General features: G+C 42.8%; 1 protein-coding gene across 2 annotated transcripts in view; it reads right to left on the bottom strand.

The window, feature by feature from the left end:
- LOC144734165 (uncharacterized) overlaps positions 1–21,295 on the bottom strand; it is a 95,950-nt gene that overhangs the window by 58,704 nt on the left and 15,951 nt on the right. For both annotated transcript variants that reach the window (XM_078616238.1, XM_078616239.1), the window contains exon 2: positions 15,343–15,463. In XM_078616238.1, coding sequence (XP_078472364.1) covers positions 15,343–15,463 — 121 coding nt within the window. The remainder of the gene's footprint in view (positions 1–15,342; positions 15,464–21,295) is intronic.

The following is a 21,295-nucleotide window of genomic DNA, read 5'->3' as shown; positions in this document are numbered from 1 at the left end:
CACACCGTGAATTGCCCCACTGGACAAAGAACCCTAATCGCAAAAAAAGAAACACCCCACTTTATTTATGAACGTTCTTTACGAAGACTGGATGCAATTTTTTTTGAGAATTGGTAAGACTAATACGGGTTCGCCCATGACTAAGCTTCGGTGTGACTAATACAGTAATTTGTGCATTTGGAAAGAATAAGAATAGTTTTGCTTTGAATGTTCAGCTAATTTCCTGGCAATGACTGTCTAAAGCTGAAGACTGCTTGGAGAATGCACAAGCATGTAATAATAATGTTTTATATTACCGAGGACAGCCACGCCGAGTCCAAGATGTATTTGTCAGGAGGGTCCTGCATCGGGTTTTTCTCTATTTCAGCCATTTCATGAGTACGTATATACATGTGGGGGGGGGGGGGGGGGGGGACCGGAGCACCCGCAGAAAACCCACGCACATGACGGGGCAACGCTCTCGCTGTACAGATGGAATAAGGTGGGAGATGAGTCCGCTTGCTGTGCTGCCTTCTCTTCGCAAGCCAGGGCAAGGCACCTCGACGCCCACGTGAAAGGCAGTTTCACAACTGCTGTGCGACCCACCAAACCCTCGCTGCCTCCACAATGCTCGATTGCAGACACGCGGCATCCTCAGAGCTCAGATAATCATTTGCTGTGGTGCCCACAAATGGCACTACCTCAATTCCCTGAAAAACACATTGTTCGGTGTGTATGTTGAACTTCTTTCGCACCGTACGTAGCCAACCCTGCTAATCGGAGGTGCAGTGGAGGGGAAACAAATTAAACACACAAAGCAGTTCTCAAGAAATGACTTTTCGATTTATATTTCAAAGTGCATAACTCCGGTGGCTTCCTTAATATCAGAAGGAAGAGCGTTCCAGATGGCCACAGAAGCGCATCTGAAAGTGCGCGATGCGGTGACCATCTTTGCCCGATAGCTAGTGACACACATGAAGACTTCATTTGTGCATGAACTACTAATCCTAACTGTTGGATTATGGACATGAGCCACTATACCTTACTAATAATAGCATACGACGTTTCGATTGCAACACAAGCAATCATCATCAGGTACAAATGAAAGATAAAACAAAACTTAGTAAACTTAGAAATGTAATGCAATACAACACAGATAGCTGGCTAACATAACAGTCAACACCCTACCTGGTTGATTACGTTCTTGTAAAGATTGCTAAATTTAAGAGAGAGATTAAACACAGAACCGGAGACACATAGACAGACACGTAAGCAGAGAGAGACAACACAGAGACACACAGAGAGAGACAAACACATAGGCACACAGAGAAACACAGAGGCGTTGTCTCCGGTTCTGTGTTTAATCTCTCTCTTAAATGTAGCAATCTTTGGAAGAACGTAATCAACCAGGTAGGGTGTTGACTGTTATGTTAGCCAACTATCTGTGTTGTATTGCATTATATTTCTAAGTTTACTAGGTTTTGTTTTCTCTTTCATTTGTACCAGATGATGATTGCTTGTGTTGCAATCGAAACTTCGTATGCTATTGTTTAATTCATTAGTTTCTCTTTCTACGTGACTTTACCGAAAGAACCAAAGAGTAGTTTGTAAAGTAGTCAACTGTTTGCGATTCCCCAGGCAAAGGTGAGTTTTGCAAAAGCCCCGTGACATTTACAGCATCAACACAGCAATGGTTGTGTGTGCGGTCCAACAGGTTATCAGAACATCTTCGCTAAAAAGGGTGTCGCTTGTCACCAGTGCAGTCACAGTGACCGAGACAAATCGCTGTCGCAAATCACTTTCAGGCGTTGACTGTCAGGGATGCTGCCTTGCGTGGCGCAATGATTAGCGGTATAAATGGGTTCAACACAGATGGTCGGCAGGCCGTGTGTAGTGGGGCAGAGTCTGGGTACTCGTGCCTCTTCCAAGACATCTGGCTGGCGTGGAAGAGTAGGCCAGATAGCTTCTAGTGGGGCTCACTAGAGCTCTCTCTAGCCGAGGCCATTCTGCCGGCAGTGGTGTGATCCAGCAATTGCACGACTGCCCCTCTTACCTTACATTTTAATCGACTATATTGTGTCTCCACTTGGCTTTTGGCTGACCATCGAACAGAGACGGTCACCGCATCACCCGCATTCAGATGCGCTTCTGCGACCGTCTGGAACGCTCTTCCGTCCGATATGAGGAAGCCACTGGAGTTATGCACTTTTAAATCATCCAGATTAACAACTAATTTATTTAGAACTGCTTTTTGTGTTTAGTTTGTTGTCCTTCCCCAGCACCTACGATTAGCACGTTGACTATGTATGGTTCGAAAGAAGTTCAACATACGGTACATACATTTACAGATGCTCCTGCAGGACTTTACGTTCACACACTCAATACGTAATCTTATGGGCTTTAGAAATCCTATCGGTGAAGTCTTGTGCTGTGCAGAGGTGCATACTACATCAGCTAGCCGGTCAGTAATCGTGAATCTATCAGATGAAAGCCCAATGAGACAATGGGTCCCTTTCGCAAGGAACGCCTGGGATAAGTAAGACAAAAATCACCCCGAATGTGCCCAATCTCAGAAGAAGCTAAACTCTGCAACTCCTTCCCCTTCGAGGTCAGGACTTCCGAGACACTACAAATCTTCAAATCTCGACTAAAAACGCGGCTCTCTCTTTAGATATTTTAAAACGTCTTTCTCACTTCTTCTCCAATTGGTTATTGTTAACTATTTTCCGCTTTTCCATGCATAGCGCCCTGAGAATGATTGTTTAAGGGCGCTTTATACATTTAAATTATTATTTCAAATGTTCCGATTTCGTCAGGGGCCAAGCAGAGTTGAGGCTGGTTGGTACTTCGATGAGAATTTTTTGCGACAGAATACCAGATGTTACAGGCGTGGGCTGAGATGACCAAGGGGATGGCTGGTACATTCCATTGTTTGAATCCGACTGAAAAATTGGCTTGAGAGTGTGGCTTTTCTGGATAAATGGAATCATTATTATCATTACTATTACTGCATACAAAATAAACTAAAGTTAAAGAGGGATTTATTTTTAAAAAAATGGTGGAAAACAAATAGTTAAATCGGCAATGATGGCCTAAAGGTATATGACAAAGAATGCGATGCACATGGCTGGTCAAATCCAATAAAAGGAAGAATCCCTTTGCTAGGGCTGCAAAACCCAACGATGTGCAGCAGTAAATCACACCCGACTGAAACGCGTTAGGGCAGGTTTGTTAAACACCACTTTGTGGCTTTAAGCATATTTCTCTGCGTGCGTCAAAAAGAAGGGGATAAAAAAAGGGCTTCAAGAGTCTGGTAGGGTCCACGGCATTAAACGTCAAAGTTACGCTCGCACGGTGTCCAAACATGCTCTGGTAACTAAACATTTAGCGTTACATTGTTGTTATCAAAATGTTTTACAAAGAAAGGGTATACGATTTTAGCATTGGGAAGAGCAATTTTTGCCAGACTAAAGGACAGTATTACGTAAATGAATGAGAGAGACCGAGCCAGAATGAGTCATAATATGGTCAGGCACGAGACGTTTTAAAATGAGCCCTGTGACAAAGTAAAACGAAATAGCGCACCGGTGCCAACACATTTAAAAGTTAAAAAAAAATTTATTTCTGGTAAATAACCACCATTGGATGACAAACAACAAGCGCAGTAAATACACGACCATTTTAAAGACGAATCACACATATCGCTGATAATACACAGCGTGCATTATTCATTTGGCTCCAAAGTGCAGAGCCACAGACTATCGTGTTACAGGGTGTCCTCTGATATTACCTTGAACACACCGGTACCTCTCTAACGCTGCAGTGTTTCCTGTGCAGCATAACACTATGCGAGGGGAGAAAGATGAAACCCCATTCGCGCGTCTCACTGTGGCACACGACAACGGGTGGCCAAACCACGGCTGGCGAGCTCAGTGCAGCTCCTGGATAGGTCAAGTGCGGCTCGATTGATACACAGATACAGTGGTTTTTTTACCGTTCAATATAACCTTATTTGAAACAGGGGGAAAAAAATTGCGGAAGCAGGAGCAGCCCCGTAACACTTTCCCATGGCAGCAGACAAAACTAAGCTATTAAACATTTTATTTTTATTTTACCAGGTAAGGCCCACTGAGATATAATTTGTGGCTATCACAAATTATAGCTCAACGAAGTGGCTTATCACCATTTGGAAATTTATGGCAGCAGCAAATACTCTAAACCGTAGAACCTTGAGAAAAATCTACATGAACACGGGGAGAAAGAGATATGCAAACCTCCAAATATGCAGGCATCGGGTCTGGATGGAACCCACGACCTCTTGCAAACCAGGCGAGGTGGTTAACATCTCCACATGAGTACTGCCGGAATACTCCTGCAGATTTCTGAATACAAAAAACTTCACCGTCAATCAGCGCGAGCGAAGTGACCCGCTCAGCACAAGTATCGTGGCTCCTCGGTCATGTGAAGGTTTTGGTACGTGGCTCAGAGGAGCAGAAAGTTGCTGATATATAACTAATTCATTTAAAAGCCACTTATAAATCAAACACTGGATGAAGGCCTCCCAATGACATTTTGGTCAGGGTGAGTGCCGGGTGGCTAAAACGCAGCAAGTTGGCACAGTAGGGGAGGCACTGGTGGTACATCGGCCGTTCACCTCAGTCAGTCAGCCCATGGCACCAGGGGTCCGTCCCGTGACCTCCTGCCAGCGGGCGTTCGATACTTCACGTGGCGTTAAAGTGCACATAGCCTGGCACGTCACCACCACTTAGTGGCGAAGGGAAGTTGTTGTTTGACCATACTTCCCCAGGAAGGTTGGTGAATGGGTTGCGGGTGAGGGCTACCAATGATATTTCCCATGGAAACATCAATTATCTCACATTCATAATAATAATGAGGATTCCTTTTATTTATTCAGGAAGCCACACTGAGATGCAATGCTTCGTTTAAAGTAAGATCCTGCATTGGGATATTTGGTCGATTCCATTAAATGAGTATGTATGCGATCTGGGTTCCATTCCCATTCATGGCCAACACCAGTAACGATCATCTGAACCGGTCCTGGGCCTCCCCTAGGTTGACTCAGCCTCAAATGAGTTCCTAATACTGCAAATCGTCACCACTGGGGATACAAAGGTGGTCGGACATGGTGCTGGCCACCCACCCCTTCGTGTGTCGTGCCGGCCTTCATAGATACTTGCTAACAGCACTTGCCCTAACAGTCTGTTAAGGCTATACGGGGGATCTTTGTCTTTTGTACATATGTTGGACTTCTTTTGCACCGTACATAGCCAAGCGTGCTAATTGGAGGTGTGAAGGTGTTTGGCGTGTTGGAGGAAATTGGAGTGCCTAAAGAATCACATGCATATGAGGGGAATAACCTGAAAGCTCCACACAAATTGATTCAGGAATCCATGGCCTTTCTGCTATCTTCCATTGATCTAACAGCCCAAGCCTGCAATGCCTGTTATGCCCAAAGAATCTTCCATCCAAGTACTAACCAGACTCATGACTGCTTAGCTTCCACAAACTGATGAGATCGGGCACATTGAGGGTAGTCTGGTCATATTAATAATTGATGTTTGTATGAAACTCTTCACTTGTACCTTCTCAAATAACAGCAGCATTTTGCGGAAGTGTGAAGAATAATATTCTCAGAATTTACAGCCAGCGCTGAAGTAAGCTCTTCCGACGTAGTGTCGCTCACGGGGGGTTGCTTAACCATACTTCACCTCGCTGGTCAGCGCGGGTTTACTTTGGACCAGTTAAGCTATCAATTCGCCACTGATGTTATCCATGGCTGAGAATCGAACTCAGTTCGTCGGATGCATAGCACGGTTGCGTTAACCGCAGCCCCAATGCTCCACCACAGGTGTGTTGGGTACACAGTGACTAACGCAAAACATCTAAATATTAAATTCAATTTGCGCAATATACAATTGTACTCAAGCAAACGATTGTACGTGCACACAATGACACGCACATATAAACGTTTTTTTACATAACACTATACCGCCACGTTATTAAATAGTTTTGGCCAGAGGTGTTGCACAATTTGAACAAACGCTGTGACATTTTAATGGCTCTTGTTTACATAACTGGGAATGTCAGTTTGCAGAAAACGGCAAATGTTATGAAACACCTGGACCACAGATGTTACCCGTACCAACCACATGTATCTGTGTTGAACTTCACGAGGGGGGGGGGGGTAATGGTTTAAGAGGCAAAACCGAAGGACAGTCGACCAAGACATCAATAGCTGCCTCTCATCTCATTGGTCATGATAACGTCATGTTGTCATTTATATTAAACCTCTTACTTAATTTAAAACGATTAACATTCCTGACAAATTACTGTATTACTATCTTTTATTTTAGCAGGTAAGGCCCGCTGAGCTATATATCTCTTTTTCAGAAGCGACCTGGCAACCACAAATGACAGCTCAACGAAGTGGCTTATCATCATCATGTGGAAATGTATAGCAGTCAAATACTCTAAACGCACATTTCTAAATGTGGAGAAAATCGACGAGAGCACAGGGAGAGAGACATGCAAACTCCAAATATACAGCATGCGTCAGGGTCGGGATCGAACCCACAACCTCCTGCATACCTGGGGAGCGAGTTCACATCTCGGCACAGCAGCACATCTGACGTCAAGTCTAAAAAGTAGTTTCTCACAAGTTCATCACCTGTTCGCAGTTCTGAGTGGTGGACAAAGTATTCTACATTTTTACATAGGCGGAGAGTCTGTTCCGTATTGACAACCACTGTTGACTTCCCACAAAAAGAGTGCTCAGTGTGTTAACCCTGGAGGAATGGAAGGCTGAGTCAATGCCAACATGATATTGGAACTGGGGGCATGTTTTTATTACGAGCCACGCACTCGAAGCTCCACGCCACCCGGCCAAATAATAATAATACCGTACAGAACACACATTAAGTCAAATTCAATATGTATTACGTTCTTCAAGGCATGACCGTAACTATTGTGATCGAATTACTATTCACATCTTCAAGTGCATCATTCCATTACAGTCTGGTCATACGGCAAATTACTTGCAATACTATAGCTACAGTAGTACTGCATGTGTGGTGTAATTTACAATGACCAAATTACAGCCCTTTAGTCAACCTATTGCTGTCAGAACACCACCCCCATGCAATGTCAATCAGGTATTGTTTAACCACATTTCAACATGTTGCTTTTGTGCAGGCTGGTGACAGAGGCCCAGGAATGATCCAAATATCACGGGTGGTCACACTGCTAAAAAGGATCGTATGTATGTATGTATGTTGAACTTCTTTCGCACCGCACGTAGCCAACTGTGCTAATTGGAGGTGTTTGTTTATGGAATGGCAGCCAAAAGATATGAAACGTCTGAGAGAGCAACCGCCGTCGAGATGAAGGTATAAACAGGTGCATGTGAAGGAGTTAAGCTAAAACTATTTTTTATTTTACCAGGTAAAGCCCACTGAGTTGTGTAGCTCTTTTACAGAAGCGACCATGCTATCCCAAATTATAGTTCCCTTTTATCATCTGGAAATATATAGCAGCCTAACACTCTAAATGTATGTCGATTCTAAATGTGGAGGGGAAAATCCGAGGACTCGGAGAAAAATCTACGCGACCACAGGGAGAGGGACATGCAAACTCCAAATATACAGGCATAAGGAAAAGGATCGAACCCACGACCTCCTGTATACGAGGTGAGGTAGTTAACATCTAAGTTGTTTTGTGGTTGTTGTTGTTGTTTGACTTGCATCCCACTGGGATTTTTGCACACAGCGTTGGTGTACGGTGTTTTTTCTGCAATATTTTTGCTGTCTTTTCTTGGATTTTATGTTTGCAATTTATTCACTTTAAGATGTTTTTTGTTCATGTTTTTGTTTTTTGTTTGTTGCGGTTGCACCCGATTCAAGAGCCGAATGGCTCACAGGGCAATACCTAATAAATGAACTTGAACTTGAACCATGACGAGTTCAATGTCCTGGGGCATCATGACACTGTGAGTGATGATGTCATGGGGAAGACCTTTACCCAGCAGTGGATAGAGCATGACTGATGATTATGTTTACGATTATAAAATAAATTACCGTAAGTAGGAAACTGTAAATATTTAGCCGCGACAGAATTAATTCACTAACAGCCTCCAGTGCTAAATGCGAGTTCAAATTATCCCTGCCGTAAATTTGTATCTGAACGCCCCAAAGGCAATAAATGTTTCGCGTCATAAAATAAATGTATTCGTAATATTACTGAAAGCATTTCAATGTCAGAGTACATTACATACCATGCATATCGTATAAGTGCGCCTTTGTTTTTGTAGGGAGTGATGGTGTTGGTGGACTGTACTATACTCCAGTTGATCTAGGTTCAATGTATTGCCATTGTGTTGTTTAGAGGCAATTGGTATGTTTCTGAACCTTGTGCCTCTCCTAGGTTTTCAAAGTATAAAAATAATTCAGATCCTTTATTTCAACCAGGTGAGAGCCCATTGGGACTAAAGGTATATTTTTGTTGTTGTTGCAAAAGGGACCTGGGCTGCATAGCAAAACATGAGAACACAAAATACATTTTCGACAAGAAAATTAAACTCAAGATATCCCGTATATTAACCCTCATATTAGAGCGATTAAAACAAACCAATTCACAGTGGTGACGATCATCATTGGCCACGACTTGCCCACTGGTTGATGGAGGTCATTTCCATTCCGTCACAGTCTCATAATGGTGGTGAGATGTTATCTCCCTCGCCTGGTATACAGGAGGTCGAGGGTGCGATCCTGACTCCCGACTCCTGTTATATATTTGGAGTTCGCACATTCTCCCTACGGTCATGTTAATTTTTCTCCGGGTCCTCCGGTTTTCCCCTCCACATTTAGAATCACGCATTTAGAGTATTTGGCTGCTGCTATACATTTCCACATAAGCCACTTCAATCTTGATTGGAAGCTTTCGTGACTGCAGGAATAGATCACGACGTTTCGATCGCAACACCTGATGACGATTGCTTGTGTTGCGATCGAATCGTCGTGATCTATTATTTTTCCACTTACGTGACTTTCCTGAAAGAACCAAAGAGTATAAGCCACTTCGTTAAGCTATCATTTGTGGTCGCTTCAGAAAAAGAGCTATACAGCTCAGTGGGCCTTACCTGGTAAAATAAATAATTCAGCAATTAATCTAGCTCTTGTAACGTGAGCTCATTGCTCCATCTCTCATTGCATGTCTACTGCATAGGGACTTGTAAGCAGCAAAAAGCAGGTTGATTACTAGTAATTCAGAAAGGGTTACCTTCCGGAGAAATATGTAACCTAAACGCACGATAAGAGACAAAATCTAAACATCAATTAAATAATGTTATTCCACATCAATTTAATTTTATATACCAAGATTCAAAACCATGAAGCGGAGGTTCCAAATGTCACATTTAAAGAAGTAATCCCTGCTCTTCAAAGTACGAAAGAAGAGAGAGCTCATGGATCAGATGGTACAACTGTGGACATCACCAAAGAAGCAGGACCAGTTGTTGAAACTAATTTGGCAGAGATATTTATGTTTACAAGTAAATTAAATACCTCAATCATTGAATTGTTCCTCAATAATGGTGAAAAACTTATCCATTTGCTTTTTTTTGCATGGATATCAATTGTTTACGAAAATTATTACAAGCAAAATAACACAAACTTTCGAAGCTAACCAACCTCATTAGCATCCCTGGTTTAGAAAAGCGTTTTCTACCATCAATTGCATACAACCCATCAATCATAATATGGAATATATGAATGAATATGAAATACAGGTCAATTATACCCAGCCTTGCAGAGTATGGACATACATTTGATTCAGTGGAAATGAATGCAGTTGTCCACGTTCAAGGCATAAATAAATATTTAGAAATTATAAAAAAAACAATTCGAAAAATGGAACAGCTACAACTAGGATTTATATAGAAATAAAATAAATGAATATCAGAAAAGAACAAAGGTGTAAGTTTAACACGAAGCAAACACGTACAATATATGGACTAGCTGGGTAAGAACAATCAAAAACATTTGCGCTCAAATCTTCAAGGCAAAAAAAAAAATATATAGTTCATCATAGAAGAGTGATTGAGAGGGAACAAATGTTAATTATACGAGATCCCCAAACAGTTCCAAATTGGTCCTCAAGCATAGCGAGTTGCTGGCCTCAGCTGGGTCACCAATGACCGCACAAAAATACAATCACATCAAACATGAATCTGCATCAATTGTATCTGAATTCCATCTCTCAGAATAAATATATATGATTCGATTTTGACTGATGGGAAAGTGCTGCCCCCTACCGTCTGGCCCCCAGTATACTTTGGAAGGATCTCAACGGCAACTTTTTGCCATCCCCTTGCCTTGACCATTCTGTAATGCGTACGTTTGCACTGCCATGGCGGGAGATCGGACTGGATACTTTGTCTTACGAAATGACACCGACGGCATAGCTGAGATAAAACACTGGGGGGGGGGGGGGGAGGATGTGACCAATATTAATTTGTGGGGGAGTCAATTATGTGGTTAAAATAAAAGCAGACCCTTAAAAGAACTTTTAAAATAAATCGGTTATCAGTTTGATGAATTATGATGTTAACACACTGATTTTTTTCCCTCCAGGTAATGTGAACATCACGCTACTGTCTCATAAGTGATATGGGCACCACGGTGGAGAGATGCTATCTGCCCCGCCTGATATGCAGGATGTCATGGGTTCGATCCCGACCCCGATGCCTGTTGTATATATGGATTTTGTATGTTCTCCCGTGGTGGCATAGATTTTTCTCCGCGTCCTCGGGTTTTTCCCTCCACATTTAGATACACAATAAGCCACTTCGTTGAACTATTCATTTGTGGCCAGGCCGCTTCTGAAAAAGAGTTATATAGCTCAGTGGGCTTTACCTGGTAAAATTATAAATAGTTGAAAATGCCAGTATTTCAGTCTTGAGGCTTTTGATGGGTCAATGAAGACGGATAAACATATTTGATTCTCATCTTAAATGATGTTGGTATCATAAAAGTGCTCAAAGCAACTTATGTGGTGCTAAGCCTTGGCCTGACGCCAGATTGCTTTGAATTTATGATAAATCCTGCCTCTTAACAATACCAATTATAAAACAGTTGCTGCTCTACTAAATTAACCAGGATATTTGGCTGTATGCACAGATTTGATATTCGTCTGCACTGTAGTTATGTACTGATTACTACTCCACCCTTTTAATAGGGGTGCAAATTTTCAAACACGAGGTACCAAAATAAAAATGATTGCCAGCTGAAAAAGATGCGTGTTTTTAGGACCACAATGGTACTTCAGGAGCAATTTGAAGAATTTGGGGCAGAGCATGTTGTTGTTTCTGGTTAATCACAATGCTCTAGGGAGGTCAGGCTATTCTCTACTGCCTACAAATGAAAGGGTTAAGGGGCAGCCCTGCAACCGCTTGCTCATGCCATTGTTAGTAGAAGGACCTCCACTAATGGGAGCTATAGAGAGCCCTTTTAGTGGTAACCAGTGAGCTATTGGCCAGTCACCCTGGGCACCAGGGTGTCGAGATGTTAACTACCTCGCCTGGCATGCAGTAGGCCGTGGGTTCGATCCCAACCCTGTCGCCTAATGTATATTTGGAGTTGTTCTCTGCGGAACATTTGGCCTCCTCTTTAACGCTGACCAGACATCTTGCAAGAGGTGGATGTAACCCATACTTTACCCCACCCGCACATGAACCCTTTGGACGACTACCTGTGGTGGTACCCATTTATAGGGCTGAGTGGCCAGAGGTGGGGGTGGGGGGGGGGTATTTAAGATGCTTTGCCCCATTGTTTAAACGGCAGTGCCTGGAGATTAAAGTCCAGGGCGCTAACCAATTAAACCACAGCAGCATTCCAAACAGAAAGATATGAAATAAAAGTGACCACGCCATGAAGCCCAAGAGCTCGGATGTAGCAAAGTAAATGGTATGAGAGGCCCCTGTTGCCAATGGCATTGCCTGCTTCACCAAAGTGTGATTTTTATGACCTGTAAAATGTTTTCCTCCCCCTGCGGACTTTGTTGTTGTTCAGTTTAACACGTAGGCTTAATATTTGAATACAGTTTTTTTGGGTTAGTATTATTTATTGTTGTTTACTAAAATACCCATCATGTGAAGTGTTATTTGAGATAGCCAACCCAAACGTTGCTTTGGATAAGTGTCGAGTCACCATATAACATTTATAAAGGTAATTTAAAGTGTTTTAATTTTTTAAAAAAGTTTTGGGATGATCGAATTGATTTTTGTCCACGCTGTATGGCAATATGTTCAGAAGACGAATGCCAATGTTGAGGTCAGCTAGCCAAGAGAAGGCTTCAAGACACAGTTTGTTCAGATTTGCTATGACTCAATTGATGGAGCGCAGACTACTGTGGTGATTTCATTTTCCTAGGTCAGCCCCAGGCCTACTTTATATGCTAATTTCACCCAACTCTGGTGTGACCCAAGGGTTATGTCTATTTTTTTTTACAAGAGGTGTATGGATGTTAATTGTTTAGAAGAAAGTTTTTTTTATTGACCTTGCAGATTCTGTATTTGGGAATACCAAAATGCTTCACCCAATTTATTTGAGCTATGCATGCAGTTTGCTAACAAAGCGGTGGCAGGTGTTGTGTCAGACTCCACGTGGAGTCACATTGCCCTTAGCCTGGCACAGCTGTCGTGGTGACATCGCTGCTGTTATTGTTTGTTGCTGTATAGGCAATTGCTAAAGGCATCTCCTCAACATGATTCTTTGTCTAAGTCTGTTCGTCAGTTTGTGGATTTTAAAAGTGCTTTCAACTATTTACAACCTTGTTTGAACCAGTTAATTTGGATTGCTACTTATACACAGTACTGTTTACAGGTACGAGTAAACGTTGCTTATCAACAGTGCTTATCAAGGAGGGGTCAATGGGCGAACCTTTTAGACATATCATCACAGTATTTACACAAAAATCACCCGTATAGCCTTAACAGACTGTAGGAGCAAGTGCTGTTTGCGAGCACCAATGAAGGTCGGCACGACACACGAGCGGGTGGGTGGCCAGCATCACGCCCTACCGCCTTTGTCTCCCTAGTGGCGATATTTACACATTGTACCAGGTACTCATTTGAGGCTGAGTTGACCAAGGAGAGGCCCAGGACCAGTTCAGTGCAGATCGTCGCTGGGTTCGTAGCGCAACACACACACACAGGTAAAATGGTAAAGGTTCAACCCTGCAATTACGTGTTCAATTGATCAATGTATACTTGTCCGCACATTCGATTAGAATGGTTGACTACGTATGGTGCGAAAGAAGTTCAACGTACATACATAAGTTATAACACAGAAAGTTACGTTTAGCCAGTTACCCAGCTAGCTTGCAAGGGAGATGCGTGGTGCATCAGCACATAGCAAGAACAACCTCAAAATCATCCGTACAGAAGAGCAGGCAACAAGGAAACATGCCGATGCTGGCAGAAGGACCTCCACTGGATAGTCCCTCCAGAGAGCATTTGGCCTACTCTTCTACAATGGAAAAGGTAAGAGCACTCACATTTTAACCAACCACATGCAACCAACAACACAACAAGAACCGCCGTACACCACTAAGTGACGGTGACATCGCCAAGGCGCCTGTGCCATGCTAGGTGCACTTTCCGCACACCACAGGAGCTTCCCATATACACACAACCACAACATGGCGTTGTCAGTTCTATGAAGCCTCTTCCAGACAGGATTTGCTTGCAGCTTCAAATTAAAATCTCACTTTGTTCGGGCAGAGCTAGGACGACACAGCTTGGGACATAATTACTCCAGAAAAGCCACAGCCTAATTTAGGGATAAACTACAGTCTAAAACGGGCACATGTTTGAATGAATCATGTACTTTGTCTCTGTGCGGTTTCCAACATCTCACCTTGTAGAAAAAAAACTTTTACGCAGTTATGTACGGCAGTTCAAACCACGGTGCAAGTTTTTTAAATCCCCAACCTTTGCCGACCCATCATTATAAATGGGTACATAACAGTTCGTCTACTGGCAGGTCAAGTGCGCTGGGCTAACGTGTGGGTACGCCCAACACTCTTCCAAGACGTTTGGCCAGTGTGGAAGAGTAGGCAAAAAGGCCCTACAGAGGGCTCCTCGAGCGCTCCCTCTAGTGGAGGCCCGTCCACCCGTAAGCAATTGCAGGTCTGCACCGTTACCCTTCATACAGCGTCATTACTAGCTGAATGATTGTATATAGCGTGTAATACAAAATAATTCATTATAATTTTCGGCCCCCTTGTCAATTCTTTATCAAGCAAGCTGTTTGTTTGGTCCACTGCTGCATGAAGGCATCCCCTTGCCGTGCCAGGCTATCAATGCCACACACGGCACAAATATATATCTTAGTTCCCCATCATGTTTACGTAGACTGTCCTTCAGTTGCATACGTGTTTTAACGTTTTAATTTTATGCTAAGGTAGCGCTTGACATTTCACAGGTTAGTGCCAGACACATTTATTGCAATGAGCAAAACACATTTCTCAGTGAGTGTCGTGGCAAGGCTCGTGTGGTAATGTCAAAGCAATGCATTTTAGATGTGAATTAAAGCGATGCACATTTTAAGGAGCACGGTTTTCATTTTGACTCCCAAGGCTCAAGACTCGGTCAAAAGTCTGTCAAAGCTAACGCACCATACAGTCGAACACGTAGTCGGAGGCTTTCAGTGGCGGGTTTAACGACACATTTATATTTACGCGATCTAACCCCAAAAATCCTCGATTATGCACCATGCAATATTAACGCAATGAGAGAGACATTAAGATAATACATTAACGTAACAATGATAAAGCATGAATAATAAGTGATTTTCGATCACTTGAAAATGCACCATTGGGAACTGGTTCAGAATCATTTGGCTGATGTCACTTGTCAATTTTTTATCAGCTGTTGCCAGGAATCGAACTCGGATCACTGGGTTTACCACGCAGTACGCTACTCACTGTGCCACCGTTAACACACGCATAGTACTTTCGTGCATAAAGTATCATGTGTTGTGAATAACACCAACATAGCGTGGCAGAGTATTAATTATTTAAAAGTAAGTGTCAAATGCATTACAACCGGTTTTTTTTTACGGACGGTGTTAACTCAATGCCATTTTAAAGGTGAAGAAGTATCAGAGCTTACGAAGACAGCAGGGTTTTGTTGATGAAATACTTTTGGAAGAAAAAAGGTGAAGTTAGCATAATATTGAAGTTAACTTAATATTGAGACACGTACGTCGGACTTCTTTCGCACCGTACGTGCTAATCGGAGGTTGGTGGGTAAGTGTCACCAAAGGTGTGCGTGCGTGCGCGTCTCACCTCTAGGTCCGCGCCGCTCTCCGACGGGAACTCCTGTTCGGGTGGAGGGGACGATGGCTCTGCGTAGGAGCGCCTGTTACGGACGATGCTGACGGAGCTGCGCGGGACAGCCGCTGCCTCTCTGCGGGGTTTCGGTTTTTTTGATGTTCGGAGGAGAGAGTGGGAGACACACGCACGCACGGAGACAAACAAAGACAAAGATCCCCCCCCCCACTACGGTATAGTCTTTACAGACTGTAGGGGCAAGTGCTGTTCGCTGGGCACTGAGCAGAGACACAGGTACGCATGCATGCATGCACACGCACGCCTTGTGTGGGCGTGACAAATGACCAGCGGCAGTCACTTCCCCCCTAGGTGCAAGTTTGGTTGTTGGTACAACTGTGTGGTTGGCATGTCGGGTGTTCCCGTTTAAAGAGGGTGTGTTAGTAGTAGTAACCATGCTGCCATAGTAAGCTCGGGCGGTGTTTCTGAAGAAGTGTCTATTGTTGTAAACTGGTGACTTTAGATTTCAATCGGTGGCCTTTATTTGATAGATAAAGGCTGATGACGCCAGTGATGGTGATGATGAAGATGTTGATATTGAATGGCTTTAATTACGAAGCGTGTGTCTCTTGCTCGGAAGAACTGGGGTAACATACACTAACATGGCATTGTGACACTGGCGAACAAATACATTTATCTAAAAACAGTACAGAATATAAAATTCAGCATTGCATATATTGTGACTGCCATTGTTGCTACTTTTTTTATCATGAATAAACCAACAAAATCCAGTTCACTAAACAAATCAGATATTAGTCATTATGATGCTACATATTGAGGCTATCGACATCATATTGACTGACGAGAACACCAATGAGGCTTGAGCAGCATATGTCTTATGTATGCACGTTGAACTTCTTTCACACCGTACGAGGGCTTGTGTGGTGGTGGTGCGGTGTGTGTATGTTGAACTGAGATGTGGGAGGCTGCCGTTTAATTGTAGAGCGAGGTAAATTTGAAAGGTGTGCAACCCTGCAGAGGTGCCGTAAGGGATGCACGCACTAAATCACTTTGGCTATTGGCTGTCTGCTCGGTGGGCCACGTGGTACAAAAGGGCCCTTGTAAAGTGGTGGGAAAAAAAATCAGCCGTTCAAGTGCCGCATTGTTGAGCTTTTTTGATAGTGGTGTTCTGCAAATACAATACTTATGGACTGGCACATTGCAGTAGTAGTTGTATCTTCCCACATTTTGTGGAACGTTACATTCCACAACAGAAGTTCGTTTTATGAGTCAGCATCGTTCAAGCATACCCTATTAATAATTATATATAACCCTTGACCCAGGCAAGCCTGCATATTCAGTTGTTTTTTTAAAGATAAGATTGAAAATACAACTGCAAGTAGCGGACAATGTTCTTTAAAATCACGGTACGTACTTGAAAGATTTGTATTTGTAATAAATGTCAGTTTTGTTACAATGGCTGGGGTTAACTCTGCAGATGACAAGGTCACCGGGGCCATCATTGTCACATTATCATCTTCAGCTTCAGTATTGTCAATTAACTCCATGAGTATAACTTGCTCATTTTTTAAATGCATTGCTCCGTCGCCGATTCCAATTTAGGCACATACGAAGCATTTTTCAGATCACTTGTATCTATTTAACTGGCTGGTGCCCTTATTACAGTTCATTTAAGTAGAGTAGTTGGATTTAGTTTGCCAATGTAGACAACATATCTTTATATCCGTAGGATAGGTTTCTTTGTAAATGTGGTTAATTTTACTCTCCAACACAATCGCCATATTTTGTTTACGTGACAAACCTTACTAAAAGCCTATGTGTTAAACTGATATCTCTATTTTCTTTGGACTGCACTGGCTTTGCTTGAGTTTTTATATAATTCCCCACTGCACGAGACCATACGGGTGACAAGCCGCAAGCACTGTAGAAAACACAAGTGCACCGCCGACACAAGAGCGTGTACAGCTTGTTTGTCAACTGCTGGATGAGGGCCTCTCCAGGCTGCGCAGATCTTGAGGCTTATTTCACCATACTTCACTACGCTGACAGAGTGCGGGTTGGTGAATGTGGGGGTGTGGGGGGGGTACAGTACAACAACGGATTTTGCCACAATGCCCTCTGCTGCCCACAATCCTGAAAAACACCAGGATTATCGCTGGTGGTCGCCAACCAGGGCTCAACTCTGTTTAGCCTCCCAGGCCCCGACAGGATGGGGGTGCATTCCGGTTGACTTGCTCACACAAAACACAAAAAAACACCTCCAATCCAAAAGTATACTGTACTCTAAATGTATTATTCTCGGGTTCTCAGCCAAATAAGTTTGTTTAACTAATATAGACCATACACCCCACCGCTTAACCGTCCATTGGATGTCCCATCTGTTACTCTGCTGCTACCTTTTAAAATTGTGCATTAAGATGATGCCCATAAAAGGTAAAGGTGCAGCTTTTACCATTGCTTGCTCATGCGACTGAATGTGGCAAATTGCCTCCGCTAGAGGGAGCTCTAGCAAGAACACTATATTGATGACTAAACTATACAATTTAATACTATGTTACTAGGTGAGCCACAACAAAGCTATATAGCTATTTTTCAGAAGCTACCTGGCCACAAATAATGGCTCAACGAAGTGGCTTATCACATGGAAATGTAAAGCAGTCAAATACTCTAAATGCGTGATGTTGATTCTAAATGTGGAAGGAAAAACCAGTGCACCCAGAGACAAATCCACGTGACCACGGGGAGAGAGACACGCAAACTCCAAATAAACAGGCGTTGGGGGGTCAGGATCGAACCCATGACCGCCTGTATACCAGGTGAGGTAGTTAACATCTGGTCACCATGGTGCCCTAAACAGGGTCATTGCCCTAAACACTAGCTTTTTCTTTATTTTAAGGCTGTGTTATTTACAAATGTGATGCGTTTGTGTATTAATTATGCTACTAAACCACTTTCAATGTAGTGTCACCAAACAATTCGTTTGCTTGATAAAGGAGTCCCTTAACAATGCAACAGGGCGGAACGCCAAAAAGTCTTTCAAGAATGAATTTCCATGCAGAGTTATGTTTTTTTGTTATAACTATGTATTGGCCTACTCATCTCTAAACACATCCATCAAATTTATCCCTAAATTGGCAGTGACTGATAACTGTCAAAGCAATGTTTCCACTTGAGGCCAAAATCGTTTCACCCGACGAAATTTGATTCCAGAGTTTTGGGAGCAAAAAAGAGACTGGCTCTTGTTGTTGTCACATTCCAAAGGGCACTTAAATCAAGCCTCGTGGCTGGAAGCTTCTTGTACTCGCAATTCATCATTGCCTGCTGCACTGACAGGTTCAGGTAGTCAAAAGCAGCCGGGATGGCGTTAAATCAAGTGAACGTAAGTGACTGCCCCGCTCCCTCTCGTGGCATACAGCAATAACTCATAGATATCGAATAACTCTGAGGCCCTAAAATGAAACAAAATAGGTGACGCTTCTTGAGCAATGGCCCTTCTTCATAACACGTCTTCTTCTCCGCAGCACATCGGATGTGCTGCGGAGAAGAAGCGCCATTTCCTGAATCGTCACCCTTTCTCTATTTGTTTCCTTTTAGGGCCGCGGTATTATTGACGAATGTGTTGAGTTTTTTTTTATCACACGCTTGTTCACCACTGCCAATGCATGAGTACAATAAAAATAAATGTGTTTATCTCATCATGGTTAATGCAGACATGAATCCTTGTAAAAAAGGTATCTTGTTTTGTTGACAGAAAAAATGGGAAAACCCCTATTATTATATTTTGGTACTGGCAAAAGAGGTCTAATGATGTAGATGGTCACCCCGAGCCCTCATTACTTTGATTGTCTTTGAGCTGTACGCCTTTTGGCATCCTCTGGTCGAGCACCAATTGGGTCGAGGCTCAAAAGAAAGCCGTCCCTTGGCGTGGACCAATCAGTTTCAAGGACAATGCATATATTATTATAGTGTGTTTTTTGCATTTTGACTGCAAGTATTGTGGTTAATGCAGACATGAATCCTCGTAAAAAAAGGTTTCAGTTTTGTTGCCAGAAAAAAGGGGAAAACACTATTATTAAAATGTGTTTAGTTCATCAGTGAACAGGCGTTAATTGACCTGTCTATTTACTGGGCATGCACAGAGGCATCACATAATTGATTAAAACACATATTGTCTTCATACATGCATCAAATCATAAATATATAAACGGTTATATAGTGTAAGGAAATCACATGCAAATGATGTGCTGTTGATACATCTGTGGATAACGGAGCAAACAATACTACAAATGAGGCACATGTACAAAAGAAACAACACAAATGAGACAGTAATCATAAAAGAAAACACGTTTTTTTCCCTTAAACCGTCCACTTAAATTGTGATAATTCATCCAATTGCTGCCAAAGAGGGGGGGGGGGGGGTAGAATAATTATATTTAAAATGCATTTAGCTACCCAGCCTGCTGACTCGGGAGCAGTCACGATGCTTTGAGAATGAAGGTGTCTGGGTGGCTCGGGGAGCTAATACCACGCCACTGCTGAGATCCTGGGTTTGAATCCAGGCCACCGCCACCTGTGGTAACGTAACATGAGGTTCTCAAGTTGTGTGCGTTGATGGTGTTAGCCTGGCGACCAATATTCATACAAAAACACAAATTTGGTTCTTCAAATGCTATCGCCACATTTCGGACATAACACCTAAATACATTCAGTTTTGAGAATAGGTTTTCCCCTTTTTTTCTGGCAACAAAACAGGTGTTAAGATGTTAAAACACCAAAATGCAACCTTTTACAAGGAATCATGTATGCATTAACCACAATACTTGTGGTCAGAATGCAAAAAAAAACATACTCTGATTATATATGCATTAAATCTTGACTTAGAGCTTTCGTGACTGCAGGAATTCATATTATTGGGTCTTTCGGTAAAGTCACGTAGATAGGTTCAAAGAAAATAACAAAAAACTACGACGTTTCGATCGCAACACAAGCGGTCACCTTCAGGAAAAGGGGGTTTAGCTTCCAAGGTAAATTGTTTATAGAGGTTTGAAATGGGCGTTGCCCAAATGTCAGCAGCCAATGATAATGTGAGTGGTGGGCAGCCCAACCCGACGGTGGTTGGTTTTTCACCAATCAAAGGGCTGCCACGTGAAAATTAGCATGTTAATGAGAGATTAGCATGTTAATGAGAGATTAGCATGTTAATGAGAGATTAGCATGTTAATGAGAGATTAGCATGTTAATGAGAGATTCGCATGTTAATGAGAAATTAGCATGTTAATGAGAGATTAGCATGTTAATGAGAGATTAGCATGTTAATGAGAGATTAGCATGTTAATGAGAGATTAGCATGTTAATGGCAGATCGCAGAGCCGCAACTCACGGGTCGGGGCGCGAGGTGGCTGTGCTCGTGTGAACCCTGTGAAAGCGCAAGTTTGAAATGGGCATGAAGCACAACTAACATCGGAAGGTGGTACGATGGGAACATCACAGCCAGTTATGACTTAAACTGGTTGATAACGTCCTTCCAACGATTGCTCAGTTTGTACCCATCTTCTTGGTTGAAATTGTGTCTGTGTCTATATATATGGATGGCTTCATGAACGAATCTTTGTTGATAGCCAGTGGGCTTGCAAAGTACATTCGTCTTGGAGAAATCCATTTTTGTGAGCCCACCGCATTAAAACAATGATCAGCCACGGCTGAGGTATTGGTCCTACCGTGTTTCAGATCTGCCTGATGTTCACGAACACGGTCCGAGACATGTCGTTTAGTTTCCCCAATGGAACTACTACTGCAGACACAAACTAAGCATTGTCTTTGAAACTGATTGGTCCACACCAGAGACAGCTTTCTTTCGAGCCTAGCCTCAAACGGTGTTAGACCAGAGGACGCCAAAAGGCGTGTGATTAACATTATTTTCAGAGCATACAAAAAGGGTGCACCGCTTTGT

The sequence above is a fragment of the Lampetra planeri genome, chromosome 50 (genome assembly GCF_965212315.1).
Source record: "Lampetra planeri chromosome 50, kcLamPlan1.2.h2, whole genome shotgun sequence".
In the NCBI taxonomy this organism is placed as follows: domain Eukaryota; kingdom Metazoa; phylum Chordata; class Hyperoartia; order Petromyzontiformes; family Petromyzontidae; genus Lampetra; species Lampetra planeri.
This window is presented reverse-complemented; position numbering and strand designations above follow the sequence as displayed.